At 40.9% G+C, this 24,563-nt stretch overlaps 1 protein-coding gene across 1 annotated transcript in view; it reads right to left on the reverse strand.

Moving 5' to 3' along the window:
• Positions 1-4,294: 4,294 nt before the first annotated feature.
• The window catches only part of nup107 (nucleoporin 107), a 56,645-nt gene continuing 36,376 nt past the window's right edge, over positions 4,295-24,563 (reverse strand). Inside the window, exons 22-28 of the mRNA XM_043708883.1 lie at positions 21,254-21,366; positions 20,784-20,886; positions 18,217-18,377; positions 17,672-17,797; positions 17,479-17,592; positions 13,377-13,544; positions 4,295-5,888 (exon numbers count right to left, since the gene is read on the reverse strand). Of these exons, the coding sequence (XP_043564818.1) occupies positions 5,781-5,888; positions 13,377-13,544; positions 17,479-17,592; positions 17,672-17,797; positions 18,217-18,377; positions 20,784-20,886; positions 21,254-21,366 (893 nt within the window). The 3' untranslated portion in view covers positions 4,295-5,780. The remainder of the gene's footprint in view (positions 5,889-13,376; positions 13,545-17,478; positions 17,593-17,671; positions 17,798-18,216; positions 18,378-20,783; positions 20,887-21,253; positions 21,367-24,563) is intronic.

Consider the following 24,563-nt stretch of genomic DNA (forward strand, 5'->3'; position numbering starts at 1 on the left):
TCCTCGTCTCCCTCACATTCCCCCATCACATAGAGCGCCTCATCTCCCTCACACTCCCCCCATCACATAAAGCACCTCATCTCCCTCACACTCCCCCCATCACAGAGAGCTCCTCGTCTCTCACATTCCCCGCACTGGAGGTGTGGCTTTCTAAAATCATGAGCGGGATGAATATTATGAATAGCCAAATTCTTTTCCCCTGGGTGGGGGAGTCCAAAACTAGATGGCACAGGTTTAAGCTGATAAGGGAAAGACTTAAAAAGGACCTAAGGGGCAAAGCTTTGACACAGAGGGTGGCTTGCATGTGGAATGAACTGCCTGAGGAAGTGGTGTTTGTGGATACAATTACGTTTAAAAGACATCTGGATGGTCACATGAATAAGGAAGGTTTGGAGGGATATGTACCAGGACCAGGCAGGTGGGATTACATTAATTTGGCATTATGTATGAAGTGGACTGGTCAGACTGAAAAGTTGGTTTCCGTCTTCTGTGATTCTGTGTAAAAGGGACATAAGGGTCAACGTTTTCATGCAGAGGGTGGTGCCTGTATGGAATGTGCTGCCAGAGGAAGTGGAGGTGATACAATTACAATATTTAAAAGACGTCTGTATGGGTATATGCATAGGAAAGGTTGAGAGAGGGCCAAATGCTGGAAAATGGGACTAGATTTGTTTAGCCTATCCGGTTGACATGGACAAGTTGGATGAAAGGGTCAATTTTCGTGCTGTATAACTCATAATTGCCAAAGCAAAATCACAAATTATGGCCATAAGAAACTGTTCCCTCCTTATCTTCATTGCAGTCTTTGACACAGTTAACCACAGTATCCTCTTCCAATGCCCCCTCTTCCTGCTCCATAGACCAGTGAGCCTGACATTGGTGGTGGGCAAGTTGTTGGAGGGAATCGTGTGGGACAGGATTTACATGTATTTGAAAAGTCAAGGACTGATTAACAATTGTCAATTTGGCTTTGTGCATAGGAAATAATGTCCCGCTAACTTGAGATTTTTGAAGAGGTAACAGAGGATTGATGAGGGCAGAGCAGTGGATGTGATGTACATTTACTTCAGTAAGGCGTTCGACAAGGTTCCCCATGGGAGACTGGCTAGCAATGTTGGATGTCATGGAATGCAGGGAGAACTAGCCATTTGGATACAGAACTAGCTCAAAAGTAGATGACAGAGGGTGATGGTGGAGGGTTTTCAGATTGGAGGCCTGTGACCAAGGACCAGTGCTGGGTCCACTGTGTTTCATTATTTACATAAATTATTTGGATCTGAACATGGGAGGTATAGTTAGTAAGTTTGCAGGTGACAACAAAATTCTAAGTGTAGTGGACAAAAAAAGGAGGTTACTTCAGAGTACAACATGATTGGCCAATGGGTTGAGGAATGACAGATGGAGTTTAATTTAGAAAAACGTGAGGTGCTGCATTTTGGAAAGGCAAATCAGTGCAGGACTTATACACTTAATGGTAAGGTCCTGGGGAGTTTTGCTGAACAGAGAGACCTTGGGATGCAGGTTCATAGGTCCTTGAAAGTGGACTTGCAAGTAGATAGGATAGTGAAGGTGGCATTTGGTATGCTTGCCTTTATTGAGTCGGTGCATTGAGTATAGGAGTTGGGAGGTCATGTTGCGGCTGTACAGGTCATTGGTGAGGCCACTCTTGGAATACTGCATGCACTTCTGGTCTCCTTTCTATCGGAAAGATGTTGTGAAATTTGAAAGGATTCAGAAAAGATTGACAAGGATAGTGCCAGGGTTGGAGGGTTTGAGCTGGAGGGGAAGGCTGAATACACTGGGGCTATTTTCCCTGGAGTGCCAGAGGCTGAGGGGTGACCTTAGAGATTTACAAAATCAGGACGGAAATGGACAGGGTGGATAGACAAGGTCTTTTCCTCAGAGTGGAAGAGTCCAAAACTTGGAGGCATTGGGAGGGGAAAGATCCAAAAGGGATCGGAGGAGCAACATTTCCTCACACAGAGGGTGGTACATGTCTAGAATGAGCTGCCAAAGGAAGTGTTGGAGGCTGGTACAATTACAACATTTAAAAGTCATCTGGATGTGTATATGAATAGGAAGAGTTTTAGAGGGATAAGGGCCAGATGCTGAAAAATGGAACTAGATTTATTATTTATTTGGTTGGCATGTACAAAACAAGTCTGTTTCTGTGCTGGATATCTCTATGATTCTGAAATATTGGGCACACTGCAATCCTTGCCCTTGGTTCCAGTCACAAACTCTAGTCCCTCTCTATAATCTGAAGCATACTGACATCATTCACAACCTTGGTGGGTTTGTGGTTGAGCCTGCAAGGAGTTTCTGACCATGTCACGGAGCCTTTTTACTTCTACCTCAGCAACATCTTTGACATACTTGCTATAGAAACTTTCACCAATGTCAGGTACTTTGAGATAAAATCCGTAGCTCCAATCTCCACAAACTTGAGCTTAACCAAAGGTATGCTGCTTGCAGCTTAACTCACTTCCAGTCCTTTCACTCATTGTCTATCTACTTGCCAACCTACCCTGATTCCTGATCTGAAACCACAGCATTAATATACTTATTTGTTTTCATATCATTCCATTCATTTGGTCTTCCCTGTAGCCTGACAAGCCTCCATTCTACATTTCCAATTCTGGCAACTCAAATTATTAATCACCTTTCCTGATATTGTTATCTGTGATTGCCTACCTAGAAATTGATTTGTGATATTCAATGCTCTTGTTAAGCATCTCAATATATTTAATATACCAAAAAATGCTTTAAATGCCAACAAATAAAATATTCCTCACATAATAGCAAGAATAGGGAGTGTTCCTCCTCACTAAAATTGCAAACATGATAAAACACAGCCAACCTCTCTTGCTTGTCAGTTTCAAAGTGACAAGTGAATTTGTAATGGGATCCTTAAAAAAAAATCACTGACAATTCTGTCTCAAGAGATTCAATGAATTCAATGGTTTGCTTCCTATTGTTATCCTAAATAAAAGGTAAACAGTTGTTTTTCAGAGATGAATGGCTATCTGAAACTAGTCACAGCCTTCAAACTGCATTGATTATACATATATTGAAAAACTTAACACCTTAGTTGTGATTATTGAAAATATAAAATTTGTCTGCAATTCAATGTTCCATTTAGTATTATGGAAAATGATTTGCATAAATACACAAGATTTCACCCAAACCAACACCAGACACCTATTTAGTTACTTTTGGAAGTAGATCACGTTGAAAGGCAAAAAAGACAAATGAACAGAGAGAAAATGCAGGATTTAAAAACAATTTGGAAACATGTCAAGCAAATAAAAAGATTCTGATTATCATCATCCATGTTGCATCGATGGCAAGTGAAAACAGACTATTTGGTAATATGAATGAGTGACTGTAATGCAGTGCACACCACTTGATCAGGAACCACATCAAAATTGCAGAGATTTAGAGTCAGAATCATACATTATCGAAGCAGGCCCTTCATTCTATTATGTCTATGCTGACCAACAAATACAAAATGAAACTAATCCCATTTACCAGCACTTCGTCCACAGCCTAAGACCTGGCATTTTAAGTACTCATCCAGATGCCTCTTAAACATTGCAAGAGTACTCAACTCCACCACTTTGTTAGGCATGTTCCATTTACCTATCATCTGAGTGAAAAAATGTTTTTTCAGATTGCCTCTAAACCACTTGTTCCTCACCTTAAACATATACCCTCTAGTCTGAGGCACGTTTGTTATGGGGAAAGATAGTTCTCACGATCTACTCCTGCTATGCCTCTCAATTTTGTATGCTTCAATCAGATACCCCCTCAGGCCTCCTCTCCTCCTATAAAAACAAACCCAGCCCAACCAGTCTCTCCTTAAAACTCAGGCATTTTACCACAGGCAACCTCCTAGTGAATTTCCACTGCACCTTCTCCAGTGCAATCACTTGCTTCCAAATTGTGCAGTTCTGGTCACCACACTCAGTATTCCATCTGTTTAATCGATGTTTTATAAAGTCAGAACAAGACTTCCTTGCTCCTATATTCTATGCCCCAGCTAATGAAGGCAAACATCCTGTATGTCTTCTTCACCATCCTGTCCACCTGTGTTGACACCTTCAGGGATCTACAGAATTGTACACCAAGGTCCCATTGTTTCAGCTATGTTGAAGTAATTTAGACATTAGATAATCAGAAAGATGATTAATGGTTTCTTGGAGATTTACCAGTATGCTCAATGCATATGATACATGTGATCTGCAGAATTCATGGAATAATTTTCATGACAAGAATAGATTCCATCAGCACATTTGGAATCTTCTCAACTTTATTGGCATCCAATAATTATAAAAGAGAATTTTATAATTTTGGCAATTACTTAAAAAAATACAAATCTCAGTTAAACCTACAATTTCTTCCGAATAGCGCAACAAAACATGGTCCCCCCAGTCTCCCCAATACTCTCAAAATCCATTTCTCACAGCTGACAGAATCCCCACATAACACAATTTCCCCAAAGGTTTAAAACACAGGTATTTATAATGTAACGAAAATATTCCTTCCCTGCTCCTCCCAAATTTTAAAATTTCCTCCACAGTGACGGCTATCACAGAACGCAAGTACTAGATTCTAGGATCTTGACACAAGTTGTCGAAACTCCGGGACCACTATCCAACAATACCATAGACTACAATCCATGTCCTGTCTAAACACATACTATTTCTTTCCCCAGTACTGCTAAATATTAGAATAAAACACAAGAACTATATATGCTGGATTCAAGCAAGATCAAAAAGAGATACTCAATAGAAATTTCTGACATATGGTCACTGGTCTTGAAAGGTTAACTGTGTTTCTCTAACCACAAATGCTGTTGAACCTGTTGAGCTTCTCCAGCACTTAGTTTCTGTTGCTAAATACTGAGTTCACTTATTTGTTTTCTTGAGTTTAGTACCAAAAGGCCACCCAGATTTTGATGCAATGGCACATAAAAAGTTGGGAAGGCTGGGATGCCTATGAGTAAACCAAGGAAAGTCTAAATAATCTAAACACATGGGTAAAAATTAAAATGTAAGATTCAAAGGGCAGACAGCAGAACAGCTGCAATGGATTTATTTTTAATTTATGCAGTTGTTATCTTTTCACTTAGGCTATGAGATTGCTGCATTCTCCAATTGTGACGTCAATCTCAAGTAGAACTGCTGTTGAGTTCATGAGTCTGCAGGCCTGTTTAATGACTACTACTACTAAAACACTGTATATATCATGACTAAAAATAAATGGTGGAAACCATAACACAAATTTTGTTGTTCAGAAACCAAAGTGCTACCACACATCATGTGCTTGGCCAACGGCATTAATTTAAAATTTAGATAATCAGAAAGCAGAGTAATGGTGCACTTAATAGAATGACTAAATCGTTCCTTGCTGATTTGTCAGCATGTTCAATGCAAGGGATGCATGTGGTCTGTAGAATTCATGGAATAATTTTACTGACAGAAGAATAGTAGGGTTAATTTCATTAGCACAACATTTAGAAACTTTTCTACTTTATCGGCATGTAACAATTATAAAATAGAAGCAATCAGATGACAATACTTTGAATTAAGGTGGAAAAAGATTTTTGTACGAAATATTACATACATTTTCAACAAGATTGAATATCCAAATATTATCAATTGTCTGATCATTGAACTTTAAATCTTCCAAAAGAGGAAGGAGCGTAAAAGAATCAGCAAATTGCTAATATTTATTTTTGGATAGAATCAAAGTCTCTTGCAACTCTTGAATATTCACTAGGATTGTAATTCATATCCTAAGGGATCAAGATTCTGATCCAACAGCATGAGTGAAGACTCTCGCAGCAAATGCAAGAAGTTTGCAAGTTCCTCTTTCGAAAATACCTGTTATATAGAAAAACAAAAGAAAGCCTAAATTAAAACTCTATAGCAGTTTTATACAATACTTGATATATCACATTTCACCCTTCAACATTTGCAGCAGGAGCAGTGACTGCGAGGACCAGTGAGCTGCCAGGAAAGTAAATTTCCCTTTTCAAGACTTACCTCATGAATAGGCAGAGCAAAGGCTCAACAAGAGTACACGCGGACACGGGGATGGCTAGGAACTGATGTATTACAGGGAGGTAATCACACCTAAGCTACAGGATAAAAGTAGCTGGGTGACAGAAGACGGAAAGGGAACAGATGACAGTGCAGGGACCCTGTGACCATTCCCCTCAATATAAGCATACTGTTTTGGATATTGTTGTCGGGGGGGGGGGGAACATCTATAGGGGAAAGTCACAGCAGCCAGGTTTCGAGAACGTAACCTGGCTCTGTGGCTCAGAAGGGAAGGGGGGAAGAATAGGAGAGCGATAATGATAGGAGATTCAATCAGGAGAGGAACAGACAGGAGATTCTGTGGTTGCGAGCGAGACGCTGGATGATGTATTGTTTCCCGGGTGCCAGGGTCAAGGATGTCCCGGATCGAGTGACTAGGGGGGAGAGAGAGCAACCAGAAGTCATGGTAGATATCAGCAAGTGATATAGGCAGGGAAAGGAAGTAGGACCTGAAAAGAGAATATAGGGAGTTATGTTGAAGCTAGAAGGCAGGATGAGCAGAGTAGTGATCTCAGGATTGCTACTGGTGCCATGTGCTCTTGAGGCTAGGAATAGAAAGTGAGTGCAGCTGCAGGGCTGGTGTAGGAGGGAGGACTTCAGATGTGAATCATTGGGATATCTTCTGGTGAAGGTGGGACCTGTACAAAAAGGACAGGCTGCACCTCAACTGGAGGGACACCAATATCCAGGGTGGGAGGTTTGCTACAGCTCCTCAGGAGGGTTTAAATCAGATTGGCAAGGGAGCTATGAATCAGATGATGGAGTAGGTAGTGAACAGCCAGATACAGCATGCAGAGAATCTGTGAGAAGAGATAGGCACTGGATAGGGCAAAGGTACAGTCAATATGATGGGCTGAACTGTGTTTATTTTAAGATAAGTAGTATCAGGAAGAAGGGTGACAAACTCAGAGCATGGATCAGTACTTGGAACTATGATGTTGTGGCCATTATGGAGACTTGGATATCCCAGGGGCAGGAATGGTTGTTTGATATTCCAGGGTTTGGATATTGCAAAAGGATTTTTTTAAGATGGTGGGGGTGGAGGAATGACATTTCTAATCAGGACTAGTACCAAAGCTGCTCAAAGAGAAATTGTCAAGGGGGGGTTTGTCTGCAGAATCAGTATGGGTGGAAGTCAGAAACAAGGTGCAGTCACTTTATTGGGAATTTTCGATAGATCCCCCAATAGCATCAGAGAGGCAGAGGAACAAGTTGGGAGGCAGATTTTCAGAAGATGCAGAAGTAACAGGGTTGTTGTCATGGGTGACTTTAACTTCCCGAATATTGATTGGATCGAGCAGTGTTTGTCAGATGTGTCCAGGAAGAGTTCCCGACACAATATGTAGATAGGGGCTAGATTAGAGTGGTGCTGGAAAAGCACAGCAGGTCAGGCAGCATCCGAGGAGCAGCCCTTTCCTGATAAAGGGCTTTTGCCCAAAACATAACTTCTGCTCCTTGGATGCTGCCTGACTGCTGTGCTTTTCCAGCACCACTCTAATCTAGACTCTGATTTCAGCATATGCAGTCCTCACTTTTGCCTATAATATGTAGATAGGCCAAGTAGAGGGGAAGTCATTGGTGCTTGGTAATGTACCAGGCCAGGTGGCAGATCTCTCAGTGGGAGAGCATTTTAGTGTGAGTGATCACACCTCCATGACCTTTACTATATTCATTGAGAAGGATAGGAGCAGATGATATGAGAAAGTATTTAATTAGGGGAGGGGGAATTACAATACTATTAGGCAGGAACTAGGGTGCCTAAATTGGGAACAGATGTTCTCAGGGAAATGCACAACAGAAATGTGGAGGCTGTTTAGGAAGCACTTGATGATAGTGCTGGATAGATTTACCCCACTGAGGTAAGAAAGGGATGGTAGGTTGAAAGAGCCTTGGGTGACAAGGGATGTGGAACATCTATTCAAGAGGAAGAAGGAAGCTTACTTAAGGTTGAGAAGACAAGGAATAGACAAGGCTCTAGAAGGTTCCAAGGTAGCTGGGAAGGAACTGAAGTATGAACTTAGGCGAGCTAGAAGGAGGCGTGAAAAAGCTTTAAGTGGGTAGGATTTAAGAAAACTCTAAGGCATTCTACACTTAGATGAGGAAGATGAGGATGGCCAGAGTGAGGGGTCGGTCAATCAGGGATAGTGGAGAGAACTTGCATCTGGAGTCGGAGGAAGTAGGGGAGGTCCTTAATGAATACTTTGCTTCAGTACTCACTACTGAGAGGGACCTTTCTGAGGACAGTGTGAAACAGACTGATATGCCAATATGATGTTAAGGAGAACGTGCTGAAACCTTTGAAAAAAATGATCCATGGGCCAGACGGGATATACCCTAGATTACTACAGGAAGCGAGGGAAGAGATTGGTATGTTGTTGGTGGTGATCTTTGTGCCCTCACTTTCCAGATAATTGGAGGGTGACAAATTAGTGGGCGGCACGGTGGCACAGTGATTGCACATTCTCCCTGTGTCTATGTGGGTTTCCTCCGGGTGCTCCGGTTTCCTCCCACAGTCCAAAAATGTGCAGGTTAGGTGAATTGGCCATGCTAAATTGCCCATAGTGTTAGGTGAAGGGGTGACTGGAGGGGAATGGGTCTGGGTGGGTTGCGCTTCAGCGGATCGGTGTGGACTTGTTGGGCCGAAGGGCCTGTTTCCACACTAAGTAATCTAAACTAAAAAAATATTATTCCCTCTTTCAAGAAAGGGAATAGGGATAGTCCTGGGAATTACGTCAGTGGTGGGCAAACTATTGCAGAGGATTCTGAGACACAGGATTTAAGATTACTTGGAAAACCATAGTTTGATCAGAGATAGTCTGAGGCAGGTCATGCCTCACAAACCTTATTGAATTCTTTGAGAATGTGACAAAACACGTTGATAAAGGTCGAGCAGTGATGTGGTATACATGGATTTTAGCAAGGCATTTGATAAGGTTCCCCGTGGGAGGCTCATTCAGAAAGTAAGGAGGCATGGGATACAGGGAAATCTGTCTGTCTGGATACAGAATTGGCTGACCCATAGAAGACTCAGACTGGTGGGTGATGAAAAATATTCAGCCTGGAGCTTCGCGTCCTGTGGTGTTCCTCATTGTTTGGTTCTGGGACCTCTGTTCTTTGCGATTTTTTTGAATATAGCAAAAATAGCCTTTAGTAGAGTGACATGCTCTTCTTGTCGGATGTGGGAGTTTAGGGAAGAGTTTACATGTTATTGAGAACGCCATTGGTTGCGAATCCTATGAGCTCGAACAAATCGGTTGGAGAGAGAGAGTTAGAGGCAATGAGAAATTTACAAGAACAAGGGCGTGTGACGGATGGCAGTTACAGAAAGGGAGAAAAGTTGCAGATACAGTCACATAGATGGGTTAACTCCAGGAAAGGTAAAGGGTAGGCAGGTAGTGCTGGAGTCTTCTGTGGCTATCCCCATGTCAAACAGTATGCTGTTCTGGAAAATGTAGGGGTGATGAATTCTCAGGGGAATGTAGCACAAACAGCCAAGTTTCTGGAATCAAGACTGGCTCTAACGCAATGAGGGGTACGTTGGGTTCCAACAGATCAATTTTGTTAGGGGACTCACTAGTCTGGGGCACAAACTGATGTTTGTGACCAGCAGCGAAAAATCAGAATGGTGTGTTGCCTCCCTGGTGCCAGGATCAAGGATGTTTCAGAGAGGGTGCAGAATGTTCTCAAAAGGGAGAGGGACCAGCAGGAGGTCATTGTACAGATTGGAACCAAGACATAGGAAGGGAAAAGGTTGAGATTCTGAAGGGAGAATATAGAAGGTTAGGCAAGAATTTAAAAAGGCGGTTCTCAAGAGTAGTAATATCTGGATTACTCCCAGTGCTACGAGCTACAGAGGGCAGGATGAGGAGGATACAGCAGATGAATGCATGGCTGAGGAGCTGGTGTATGGGAGAGGGATTCACATTTTTGGATCATTGGAAGTTCTTTAAGGGTAGAAGTGACCTGTACAAGAAGGACGGATTGCAGCTGAATTGGAAGGGGACTAATATGCTGGCAGGGAGATTCGCAAGAGCTGCATGGGAGGATTTAACCAAGGAAGGTGCGGTGTGGGTGGGAGGAATGGGGACCCAGGGAGATAGGGAGCAAAGAGATCAATCGAAGACTGGTACAGTTGAGTAAAGAAGCGAGTCAAACAAACAGTCAGGGCAGACAAGGACAAAGCAGAGAACAAGGTAGGACTGATAAATTAAACTGCATTCATTTAAATGCAAGAGGCCTAACAGGGAAGGCAGATGAACTCAGGGTATGGTTAGGAACATGGGACAGGCAGATGAACTCAGGGTATGGTTAGGAACATGGGACTGGGATATCATAGCAATTACAGAAACAAGGCTCAGGTATGGACAGGACTGGCAGCTTAATGTTCCAGGATACAAATGCTACAGGAAGGACAGAAAGGGAGGCAAGAGAAGAGGGGGAATGGCATTAGATTAGATTAGATTAGATTACTTAGTGTGGAAACAGGCCCTTCGGCCCAACAAGTCCACACCGACCCGCTGAAGCGCAACCCACGCATACCCCTACATTTACCCCTTACCTAACACTACGGGCAATTTAGCATGGCCAATTCACCTAACCTGCACATCTTTGGACTGTGGGAGGAAACCGGAGCACCCGGAGGAAACCCACGCAGACACGGGGAGAACGTGCAAATTCCACACAGTCAGTCGCCTGAGGCGGGAATTGAACCCGGGTCTCTGGCGCTGTGAGGCAGCAGTGCTAACCACTGTGCCACCGTGCCGCCCTTATTCTTGATAAGGGATAGCATTATAGTGTGCTGAGGGAGGACAGGAGCTGCAAAGTTATGCTGCAGCTCGACAGAACCCTGGTTAGACCACACTTAAAATATTGTGTTCAGTTCTGGTCACCTCATTATAGGAAAGATGCGGAAGCTTTAGAGAGGGTGCAGAGGAGATTTACAAGGATGCTGCCTGGACTGGAGGGCATGTCTTATGAAAAAAAGGTTGAGGGAGCTAGGGCTTTTCTCATTGAAGCAAAGAAGGATGAGAGGTGGTTTGATAGAGATGTACAAAATGTTGAGAGGCATAGATAGCGTGGATAGCCAGAGACTTTTTCCCATGATGGAAATGTCTATCATGAGAAGGCTAATTTTAAGGTAATTGGAGGAAGGTTTAGGGGAGATGTCAGAGTTTCCTTACTCAGAGAATGGTGGGTGAGTGGAATGCACTGCCAGCAGTGGTAGTAGAGTCAGATACATTAGGAGCATTTAAGCGACTCATGGATATGCACATGGAAGATAGTACAATGAAGGAGATGTAGGTTAGTCTGATCTCACAGTAGGATAAAAGGCTGGCACAACATCAAGGGCCGATGGGCCTGTACTGATCCATGTTAATATAAAATCATTGCTTCATATTTTACAATCACTATCAAGGATTCCTAAACTAACTCTTCGGAAGTTCACTTCCTTTGAACAAGTGATTGTGGAGTTATGTTACCCTTAAAAACTTACTTTTACATTTTTAGCTTCCCTCCTGACATTCATCATGATGGAGATAGGGGGAAATTGGATTAATTTTTCATGGGAACTCTTCTGTGTTTCTCAAGGATGAAAAGCACTTCTATATACCTGTGGAAAATGTTATCCCAACAATGATTGGAATTTGTTGTCTGGGGAACTGTGAGCACAGGCCTTCATTGTACCAGGTGGTGCCAATTTTTCATACACAAGAATGAATGAGATGCAGAGGAGTAAAATTTGATAAGTGGGTGTTAAATTTAAATTAAGTTCTTAAAACACATTTTGCTCAGTACAGGTAGACAACCCTTTATCCAAAATTTGAAAAGCTCCAAAGTCCAAAGGTTTTTTTTGTCAAGTTTTTTCTCATTAACAAGGTTGTTTCGCATGCAAACAGTTAACCCAAGTCGACACCCACTTGATGCGTGTCACTCAGATGTGATGTGCGGGAGGCGTGGCCCAGCTACGGCAGGCCTCAATTCTGTCACAAGGCCCATTTTACTGACTGGGTCTGCTCCTCCAGTCAGATTTTTAAACATTTCACCAAACTGTCACTTATTCTGAAATTCGAAAAATTCTGAATTCCAAAAATCTGCAGGTCCCGAGCATTTCAGATAAAGGATTGTGCACCTGTACCATAAAACAGTAACTTTATAGATTACATGTCGTATCATGCATCTTAAATATAAATCTGTAGAAATTAATCTCGATAAATTATTTAAACACTGACTCAGATTTAACTGGAATGTTGTGCCCAATTCTTGGCGTCAAGGTGTGATAACTTTTGAGGAAGGACAGAAAGTATTTACAAGAATGGTTCCAGGGATGAGCAACTTAAATCATGTGGATGGACTGAAAAAGCTAGAGCTGTTCTCTCTGAAAGGAAGGTTGAAGGAAAGTTGGGTAAAGACGTTTTCAAAACATTGAGGATTCTGGACAAAGTCAAGCAAGATATATTTTTGATTGTCAGAGGAGTCAAGAACCAAGGAACACCAATTTAAGAAGAATTGCAAAGGTTTGGCGAGATGACAAAAAAAAATTTGAATGTTGCAAATGGATAGGATCCTGAATGTATTATCCAAATATTTGGGAAGGCAAATTAATCATGGCTTTTAAAAACAAGTTGGATAAATATATGAAGAGGATAAAAACTACATGGGGGTGGGGGGAGACAATGGAGTGCAACTAGCTGAATACTTCTTAGAGAAAACTAGGATAAACACAAAAGAGGGATCTCCTTTTCCGTAAATGTTCAATGATACTACAGCAATGGACTAGCTTAAGTGAAAAGCAGTTGCTGCAAAAATCAGCTTTAGTTAATTCACAAAAATAGCAGTTTGACTTTTCCAAAAATCAGCAGCATAATAACTAGACACTGACATTTGAGTCAATTCTTCATGTTATTGATAATGATCACTTTTTTGATAAGAACCTTTTCTAAAGCTTAGAATGCAATTGTAAACACACATTTAAGCAGGTCTGCATATTCATCAAAGTCATGAATAGTAATGCATTAAATCCATTTAATCTCTGCAAGAAATATTTCAAAAGCTTTTAGGTCTCCTGAACATTTTTTTTTACATGTCACGGAGAAGCAATAGATCCTTCACCTTGATCTGAATTGCATATTTAAATATCATGACTGATAGAAATTTACTGAAGTCCTACTTTTAGAACATTCAAACAATTTAATAATTTATTATGGAATTTTATAAATAAAACTAAGCAAAAGGTACTAAATTGGTCACAATGTATAGTATCCAACTTACTTGATAAAGCTTATGTTGCTCTGATGCAACAATATCAGCCAGTTTTAAGCACTGCTGGTACTGTTTAGTGCTGTGTAGTACTGTGTGAAGCAAGAAACACATCATTGGTAGGCAGAGTTGGCGTAATAAATTCAACTGGTGACTGCGCTCAGCATCTTCTTCAGCATCCTAAGGTACATTAAATACTTCAATTAACTTTAGAAATTTTGCTGCTCCAAATCAACTACATTTCATTCGAATACTGTGTGAAATGGAGCTGTTTTTGCTTCTTTTGAACTGAAAATTTTGCTAAATCATTAAAGCCAAGAATCACTTTTTAAAAAGTTGAAGAAAGTAAAAATATTTCAATAAGTAAATGAAACATTACTATTTCACTTGTAATAAGAGCATAGGAACAACATGTAGATGACCATTCAGTTCTTCAAGCATGCACCACTATTCATTACAAACATGGCTGACCCTCACAGCCTGAATTCTACTTTCCTATTCACACCTGTATTCTTCAATTGCCTGAGAAATCGAAGACTTACCACAAACTTGAGCATCCGCAACCCTGTTAGTGACAATTCTAAACATCTATATCCCTCAGAATTAATACATTTCTGAACTCATTCCTCAAAATATCCTAACTCATTCCTCTATTTTAGATTCACCCACCAAAGGAAATAGCCTCCGTTTATCCTGTGAAGTCCCTTCACGATCTTTGTTTCAATTAGATCCTCTCTTACGCGCCTAAAATTTAGTCAGTACAGGTATAACTTACTTATAATATCTTAAAGAGAAGCAATTACTTTGAAACTATATGACAAATCTATGTATTTGTTTAGAATTAAGTATTATTGCAGTTCTGTAATCAGTCATTTTAACTACGCAGCTCTATTTTGTGTATTTCACCACCTCACCTTGAACAATGATTATTTATACACTGATTTTACATTCACACCATAGATTATGCTGGATACAACCGTTACTCTTGTTGTTTTTAATTAATTCTATTCCAAGCATGAATAAATTCTGTTAAAAATACACATTCTACAGAATGTAATAACATTGATACCTATACATCAGTTAAGACATAAGGGACAATAAGCTTGATTGCTTAAGTATTTAACATCACATATTCTTTTGTTTCAAGCAAGCAAACTCTCTCAAGGCAATTTATTACCTCAGCAGAAAGACATGAGACTTAATAAATGGTTGCATTTGCTGTAACTGCCAACAGGCATACACTTAGGGCAGCATGGTGGCTCAGTGGTTAGCACTGCTGCCTCACAGCACCAGGGTCCCAGGTTTGATTCCAGCCTCGGGCGACTGTCTGTTAGGAGTTTGCACATTCTCCCCATATCTGTGTGGGTTTCCTCCGGGTGCTCCGGTTTCCTCCCACAGTCCAAAGATGTATCGGTCAGGTGAATTGGCCATGTTAAATTGCCCATAGTGTTAGGTGAATTAGTTAGAGGGAAATGGATCTGGGTGGGATACTCTTCGGAGGGTCGGTATGGACTTGTTGGGCCGAAGGGCCTGTTTCCACACTGTAGGGAATCTAATCAACCTGGACATCAGGAGTCACAGTAGGAGGAGAAATTATACAAATTAGGCCTGTTTAGATGGTTAAGAGGTGATTTGATCAAAGTCTTCAAGATATTAACAGGGAAAGGAAGGGTAGATAAAGATCACTATTTCCATTTATTGGGCATTTTATAACTAGGAGTCATAGTCTGAGAATTATGGCCAGACTGTTTGACATTAGAAAGCACTTCTACACACAAAGTTTTAGATTAGATTAGATTAGATTAGATTACTTACAGTGTGGAAACAGGCCCTTCGGCCCAACAAGTCCACACCGACCCGCCGAAGCGCAACCCACCCATACTCCTACATTTACCCCTTTAACCTAACACTATGGGCAATTTAGCATGGCCAATTCACCTGACCCGCACATCTTTGTGACTGTGGGAGGAAACCGGAGCACCCGGAGGAAACCCACGCAGACACGGGGAGAATGTGCAAACTCCACACAGTCAGTCGCCTGAGGCGGGAATTAAACCCGGGTCTCTGGCGCTGTGAGGCAGCAGTGCTAACCACTGTGCCACCGTGCCGCCCACCGTGTGGTAAATGTTCACACCTCTCTTCCTCAAACAGCAGTGGATGCTGAACAGTTAATTTGAAATCTGATACAGATAAATCTTTGATAAGCAACGGTATAGGGACATGGGCCAAATGCAGGTATTTGGAATTAGGCCACAGATCAGCCATGATCTGATTGAATGGCTGAACAGGCTTGAGTGGGTGAATGGCCACTCCTGTTCCTACTTTCCAGTGCAATCAGAGTGCCTAAGATGTCAGTGCCTGAGACACCTGAGGGACTTGTATAATGGCTTCATGCTTAAAAATTTCAGGTAGCAGCCTGGTATCTCTGAAATGAACTACAAAGCTGTTGATCCAGAGGACCACTGTAGTTCCCTATTTTATGGTTCTTTTCTCCCACAAGAGTGGTGGTGACATATGTTGAGTTATTGTTGGGACACAAACAGAAAATAGGAGCATAAGAAGGTCGTCTGGTCCTTCGATCCTGCTCTGCCATTCACAATGATCATGGCTGACGATCAGCTCAGTACCTTGTTCCAACTTTCTCCCCATACCTTTCAACCCTTTAGCCCCAAGAATTAGATCAAACTCCTTGAAAACATGCAATATTTTGGCCTCATCCCCTTTCTGTGGCAGAGAATTCCATGGGCTCACCACTTTCTCAGTGAAGAAATTTCTTCTCAGACCCGAATAGCCTACCGTGAATCCCTAAATTGATCTGCCATCTTTGTTCCTAATTCTAACTTCCCTTGTTTCTAACTGTAGGGGACCTGCATTTGACTTCACTAATCTTTTTCTCTTCCCATACCTACAGAAATTTTTAGAATCACTTCTATGTTCCCTGCAAGCTTAGCAACTATGAATAGGAATTAAGTTTTATTGTTGTGGGTACTCAAGTACTGGGATACAGCAATATAGTGAAAAATGTCTGAAGTCGCTACTTATTGAAAGAAATGTACAGCAGAAGTGCAAATACTTCAGAAGCATAACACTGCACTGCTGCCTCACAGCGCCAGAGACCCGGGTTCAATTCCCGCCTCAGGCGACTGACTGTGTGGAGTTTGCACATTCTCCCCCTGTCTGCGTGGGTTTCCTCCAGGTGCTCCGGTTTCCTCCCACAGTCCAAAAATGTGCAGGTTAGATGAATTGACCATGCTAAATTGCCCGTAGTGTTAGGTGAAGGGATAAATGTAGGGAAATGGGTCTGGGTGGGTTGTGCTTCGGCGGGTCGTACTTCGGCGGGTCGGTGTGGACTTGTTGGGCCGAAGGGCCTGTTTCCACACTAAGTAATCTAATCTAATCAAATACCTGATTCGCACCATTCTCTGAAGCATGACTGTACTATCAAACTTTAAACATCATTTCTCAGGTTATTTCTGATGGAGACCTTTAAATTAACTGGCAGTTGAAACTTAGCATTTCCCCCTTCACTTCACTTGGGGAGTTCTGGTATGGAGTACTTCTGAATGGTGTGTTTCTCTCAAAACTGGGTATCATTATTTCGAAATCAGCCCTAGGTTAGGCTTCTACCAGTAATGCTACTACACAGAGAATGCGTAAGCAGCCAGAGAAAACATGCTTTCAAAATATTCTACCAAAGCCATATAACATTGTCAACGACAATGAAACCCAAACCTGCATACATTAATGGCTGATATCGTTTTCTGATTTTGAAGTACAAAATAATAGCTCTATAGGGCAAGACAGGATTAAATTGCAACCTGTCGATTTGACTGCTCCTTATTCTAACTCAATTAATTTCATCTATTATTTGCATGTCAAGATTCAAAGTTATGCAGAAATCAGCTATTACAGCTTAGAATTCTGGTGAATTACTGATTTGCTATATGCAAAATTAACTATGAAAAAAATGAATGTAATAAAAATCACTGATTATTAAATAGAACCTTAAAGACACCTGAAAGCTTAGATGAAAAAAAACCTTCTTTCCTTTTGACTTTTACTAATTAAAAATATTCAGAATTTTTGGTTAATAAATATTCCATTTAGAGTTTACCTCTCTGATGTCAATCAACCATCCTCCATTCACAAAAAGCAAGACATTACAGATCTTCTCTTTTACTTCTTTGGTGAGAATTTCCAATTCATCACTCCAGTTCTTATAATCACTCTGTTTGGAAAAGGAAATAATCAACACCAAATACAGGGTAAAACACATTGCAACAGCTGAAATTGTATATATTTTGAACCTGAAATTGCTTCTGTTTGTGTTCATGAGCCACTGTCTCTGTGAAACTTGCACTTGCAGAAATGGTAGGTTCCTGAGGTGCTGACTGCATGCATTTAAACCACTTGTTGAACATCTCATGAGCTTCCTGGAGAAGAGCACAAGTTATAAAATTTAGCTTGTTGAAACAGAATATAGAAAAGACTACACCCTCTTTAACATGGGTGAAAAAGATGAAACAGGACTTTTCACAAGTGAGAGGCGTTGAAGTCTTACATTTGAAAAATAGCTGACATGTATTTCTAAACTTCAATTACAGAAGAAAGTAGGAAGAAATTTTGATCAGAATACAAAACCTCCCAGCAGATTCTATTTTGAAATCATAAATTTAATCTTTAATTAAATATTCATATAACTCCAATTTATGATCAAACTTTCCTCTGTTACAAACTGTAGCAACAATGCTACAATGAGAACATGAAACTGGGAGTTCATTAATCTAAATTATATACCTGTTCCAATTGCACTGACCAGCTTGAACTGTGAAATTTCCTATTGTAACCTTACCAGATAAGCCCTTATGCACAAATGTTCCCGGATAGCATTTTCCTCCTCTGCTGGAGGCATGAAATCCATTCCATATTCTTCCCAGCTCGCATACACTTCAGCTATAGAGTCTTGTGGAATTTTGCTGAACACTTCTTTTGCAGCTTCATGTTTTTTTGAAGCTGGAAATAAAATTAAAGCATTAATTTTAAGTTACAAAACACAGGTAGTATTCAGGAATAGCTTATTTCACTACAGATGAAAAGAATCAGTTGTGTCTCTCTGGATCCATATCTACAAACTATGATAAGTAAGAGCTCCTCAGCCTCTACAACAATTTTCTCAAAGGATTTAAAAAATATATTGCATATAAAATAGAATGATAGTGAACCTGAAACAGTATTTTCAGTTATGAACAAATCATAGCAAACCTCACAAAGTATATTCCTTTACAGGCAACAAAACAGCTGGAACGAGAACTAGAAAGGGTAGATATGGATTAATTTAAGGGACATCAGAGGCTGCAATAACCAGAAGACAATGCTTAATATTCTAAAGATATAAAATGAGCTTACACAATTTATCATTCAAACCACTTATTGTTGTGAAGTTGAAGGAGTGTACTGTACCTTTAAGAGAGAGTGAAAGCTATTTTTGCACTGAGTGCTTGCAGGCACCTGTCATGTGACTGACTAGCAGTCTCACAGTGTACTGGAAAATTGAAAATATCAGATTTGGTTGTGAAACAAATACCTGAGTTTTGGTTGCTGTTTTGACAACCACTCAACTTGAACCAATCAGTTTAAAATATGACCCAGGATACTAAAAATCAATCTATTTTGAACTTATTGTTTTGCCAACGTCAAACTAATGAGACAATCAATGCTGGGGGTATAAAGAAGCAGACATTTTGACAATTAGACTGAGACCAACTGCAAATCGACAGAGTAACTGCCAGCAAAACACACACTATCAAAGGTACCTTTTTTTCATATGAAACATCTTTGCAGCAAAAGACCAAAGACAACCCAGGGAAATCTTCAACCAGAGGGAGACCAACACCAATGACAGCCACTGTTTGGTTTTGAAATTAAGTTGATGTAATTTGAATGAGGGCTTTTATTGGAACAGTATATTGTTGTAGAGTTGGAAGCAGATAACAAACATTTAAAAGAAAGGAGGCTTAAGAGTTGTAAATAGTTGTCGTTTGATGTTCATTTTTAGAGTTAAAGAATAAATTGATTTTTTTTTCTCTGTCACTTATACTTTAACAGATTATGGGGCGAGGTAAGCTCTTCTGGGTGTTTGGTTTAATTAGCAGAAGGGTTCACCGCTGTTTCATAACATTATGGAGAAACAATTCAAAATTATTGAAAAGTGATTTTAGTAATATTAATACTTGGTCAATATTGCTGAAAAAGAAAGTGAGGCCTGCAAATGTTGCAGATCAGAGTTGAGAATGTGGTGCCCTTCATCAGGAATGATGCAAGGGCTTATGCCTGAAATGTCAATTTTACTGCTCCTCAGATGCTGCCTGACCTACTGTGCTTTTCCTGCACCACACACTCAATACTGCTGAAGTACGAACACTAACATTATGTAAGCAGTTATATTTCAAGGTAGTTAACAATTTAATTAATCAAAGGATTGCTACCGTCAAAAACAAAAGCGCAAATGTGGGATATAAAATATCCCACATCTATAATACAGCAACTGACAAGCATGAGAAAGTCATGGTGAAGAAACAAATCAAAAAAAAACTACAGTCAACAGTCAGTATTATTGCACATGTTTGGATACATATCATAACCAGAGAACAAGAAAAATCTTTCAACTATAGTAATGCACAGAGTAATTTTTTTTTCATCCATCTATATTTAACTTGTTCAACCCTACAATTGAAGAACACAGAATTTTACAAATAAGAAGGGGCTATACAGCAACCCCCTTCAATACAATTGAAAAGATGCACAGAATTCCTGCAGAAACATCACCAAAGATCAGGCCATTATTCAGCTTACAACTTTGGGAAAAGGAGAAAGGGTGAGAGATCAGACTAGGTTTGATTCATTTTAATGAGGGTGGGCGAGAAGATTTTAGGAGGAACACGTTTGCTAATTCATGCTCCACATTTAGTATATTTAAGTACAGGGGTCTGACTGAATGCCAACACCAAGCTATGCTGTAATAATTCAGTCTGTGACTAGTAAAGCCTAGTTGTATATCAATATCAAAAAAATGGATCTTACAATTTAAATAACATTCTGGTGGGATGTGTGCCACTTGTTACTGCATCTGCTTTCACTAATTTGGAAGGTAGCACACTATCAACTTGTGATAAGGTGAGTTCCTCTCATCAGCCAGACTGGAAGGCTATTTACTGCCTGCAAAATGGGTATGGCACAGCTGAACTTATAAGCCTGAGAATGTGTATGGCTATTTATTATCAAGTTATGCCCATCTAATAAACACCAGACAATAGAAATTGTCAATTGCATTTATTATGAAAACAAAATCCACAAAGAAAATTAAATAATTACAATGTTTGAGTTTTTAAAATCTGCATAAGAGGAAATAAAACCACATACCCAAGAATTTCCTCATTATGGCATTGCTCTGTTTCAGTGCCTCTGCTCTTTGTGTAGGATCAAACACCAACCACTCGATTACATTAATCTTCATATGATCTTCCTGCAAAAGTTACTTTTTATTTGACTCAGCATGTACAATTCAAAATAATACAATTTGGTTCTGTTAAAATGTTTTCTTTAATGCTAATTTGCATTAAAATCAACCCAAAATCTCTAAAGCAACATATTTCAAAAATGAACATATCATCAATAGTGGGAATCCTCCATCAAATGAATCAATCGCAATAGTACAATGATACAAAATAGGAGACATTCGGAAAAATAATTAATAATTTTGCAAAGTAATGCAAGTACATGACTGCATAGTGGGGGTATATGGGCGCACATGCGTGTGCATGAACAGAAGTGTCTTTTACCATTAATTATCATTTAAGGTCACAGCAGTTCCACACAAAAAAGATACTCACTTTTGTAGTTGCAGTATCCAGAGATGGTGATAGATCATGATGAGTAAACTTGTCGACATCCTTTTTCCGGATGTTTTCTACAACACACTTGGTCACAGCTGGTACGTCAAGGCCTACAAGATATTTTGGAAAGACATTGCATTAAAAATATTCGTAAAGGAAGGTGTTACAAACAAGATTACTTAATTCTTAAAACAAAAACAGACTCTTCAGTCCAATATGTCCATCCCGACCAGATATCCTAAATTAATCTAGGCCCATTTGCCAGCATTTGACCCCTATCCATCTAAACCCTTTCTATTCATATACCTCTCCAGATGACTTTTAAATTTTGTATGTAATTGTACCAGCCTCCATCACTTCCTTTGGCAGCTCATTCCATACACGCATCACCATCTGCATGAAAAAATTGTCCTCTAGGTCCCTTTTAAATCTTTCTCCTCTCACCTTTAAGCAATGCCCTCTCATTTAGGACTCCCCCACCTCAGGGAAAAGCCCTTGTCTATTTATCCTATCGATACCCCTCATGATTTTATTAACCTCTGTAAGGCCTCCAACTCTTCAGAATAAACAGCCCTAGCCTTTTCAGCCTCTTTCTATAGATCAAATGCTCCAACCCTGGAAACGTCCTTGTAAATCTTTTCTGAACCCTTTCAAATTTCATTATATTCTTCTTACAGCAGGGAGACCAGAATTAATGTAATATTCTAAGAGCGGCCTCACCAATGTCCTGTACAGCTGCAACATGACCTCCTAACTCCTATATTCAATGTTCTGACCAATAAAGTAAAGCTTGTGGGCGGCACGGTGGCACAGTGGTTAGCACTGCTGCCTCACAGCGCCAGAGACCCGGGTTCAATTCCCACCTCAGGCGACTCTCTGTGTGGAGTTTGCACGTTCTCCATGTGTCTGCGTGGGTTTCCTCCGGGTGCTCTGGTTTCCTCCCACAATCCAAAAATGTGCAGGTCAGGTGAATTGACCATGCTAAATTGCCCGTAGCGTTAAGTGAAGGGGTAAATGTAGGAGAACGGGTCTGGGTGGGTTATGCTTCGGCGGGTCGGTGTGGACTTGTTGGGCCGAAGGGCCTGTTTCCACACTGTAAGTAATCTAATCTAATCTAAATGTCTTTTTCAATATCCTATCTACATACAACTCCATTTTTAAGGATCTATGAACCTGCACTCCAAGGTCTCTTTGTTCAGCAACATTCTCCAGGACCTTATTATTTAGTGTATAAGTACTCCGCTGATTTGCCTTTTCAAAATGTAGCACCTCACATTTATCTAAATTAAACTCCATCTGATCAAGACCCCTTTGTACTGAGGTAACCTTCTTCACTGTCCACTACACCTCCACTTTTGGTGATATTCACATTTGCAGATTAATATGGTGGGCTAAATCATGGCCATTTTGAAAACAGCAATGAAGTATTAATTCTACATAAATCTAATGCTTTGCATGTTTCAATTCAGAAACAAACTCTTGCTGATTCCCCAAAACACTCCCTTATTTAGTATTTTTATACTGATGAGGACTTTCTTGAAATGATGTAGTAAACCATGCCAAAATTTACAGCAACTATATTGAGTATTCTTGACAAGTCAAACTTGACAATAAACAGCATAAATAACAGACTCCAAGGGAAAGGCAAAGCTTACTCCATATTCAGGTTTTATCCTTGGCTAGCTGAGTCAGGTAGTCATTTATTCAAGCTATTATTCAGAATTCAAAACAATTTATGCTGAGACTTCATGGCTGTATTTCAGAAGTATCATGTTTCACAATAATCTTTAAAACAAAGTCCATTTTTGTGCCCACAGGACAAATACTATCTAGAGAACAGTAGGGGTTCTCTTGTTATCCTGGACAACATCCATTCCTCAAATGCCACCAAAAACAGATTCATTTCATTCATCACATTACTGTTGGTGACATATTACTATACACAAATTGGTGACTAGATATTCCTAAATCTCAGTCGAAAAGTGTGGTGCTGGAAAAGCACAACCAGTCAAGGCAGCATTGGAGGAGCAGGACAGTCAACGTTTCGAGTTTCCGGCGACTGACTCAACACGGACACCAACTCCCACAGGTACCTAGACTACACCGCCTCCCACCCTACCTCCTGTAAAAACACTATTCCTGAATCCCACCTTTTCCTGCTCTGCCGCATCAGCTCTGAGGAGGACCAATTCCACCACAGAACATCCCAGATGGTCTCCTTCTTCAAGAACCGCAATTTCTTCTCCCACGTGGTCAACAATGCCCTCCATCGCATTTCCTCCACTTTCCACACCTGCGCCCTTGAACCCCACTCCTCCAATCGCAACAAGTCTCCTGAAAACTCCGAGCCCAGAGGAAATCAATTAACCAAATAATCAATTATCCAAACAAAATAGTGCCGCCCAACTGGTTCGGCTATTCAAGGTTCCTCTGTATTTCCCTCCTCACCCCTATCTGCGTCCCGCAGAGACCATTCCCTCCGTGACTCCCTTGTTAGGTCCACGCCCCCCCACCAAACCATCCTCCACTCCCAGCACCTTCCCCTGTTACCCAGGTATTGAAAAACCTGCACCCACACCTCAGCTCTCAACTCTGTCCAAGGGCCCAATCAGCCTTCCATATCCAACAGAGATTTACCTGTACTTCCACATGTCATCTACTCTGTCCGTTGCTCTCAATGTGGTCGCTCTACATTAGGCAGACAGGACACCAACTTGAGGAATGTTTCAGAGAACATCTCTGGAACACATGCACCAAACAACTCCACCATCCTGTGGCCGAACACTTTAACTCCCCCTCCCACTCCACTAAGGACATGCAAGTCCTGGGTCTCCTCCACTGTCAACTCTAAACACCCGACGCCTGGAGGAAGGAGCCTCATCTTTCACCATGGGAGCCTCCAACCATAAAGGATCAGTGCCAATTTCACTAGTTTCCCCTTTTCCCTCCACTAACCTTATCCCAGTTCCAACCTGTTCCTGCCCTCTTGAACTGTCCTATCTGTCCATCTTCCTTCCCACCTATCTGTCTCACCCTCTTCTCTGGCCTATCACCATCACTCCCATCTTCATCTGCTATTGAGTTCTCAGCTACCTTCCACCCCAGCACACCCCCCAATCATTTAGCTACTCCCCCAAACCTCCACCACCATTTGTCTCTCAGTCCCCTTGGGTCACCCCTAATTCCTGATGAAGAGCTCATGCTCAAAACATTAACTCTCCTGCTCTTCAGATGCTGCCCGACCAGATGTGCATTTCCAGCACCACACTTTTTGACTCTGATCTCCAGCATCTGCAGTCCTTACTTT

The sequence above is a fragment of the Chiloscyllium plagiosum genome, chromosome 19, assembly GCF_004010195.1.
Source record: "Chiloscyllium plagiosum isolate BGI_BamShark_2017 chromosome 19, ASM401019v2, whole genome shotgun sequence".
NCBI classification, from domain to species: domain Eukaryota; kingdom Metazoa; phylum Chordata; class Chondrichthyes; order Orectolobiformes; family Hemiscylliidae; genus Chiloscyllium; species Chiloscyllium plagiosum.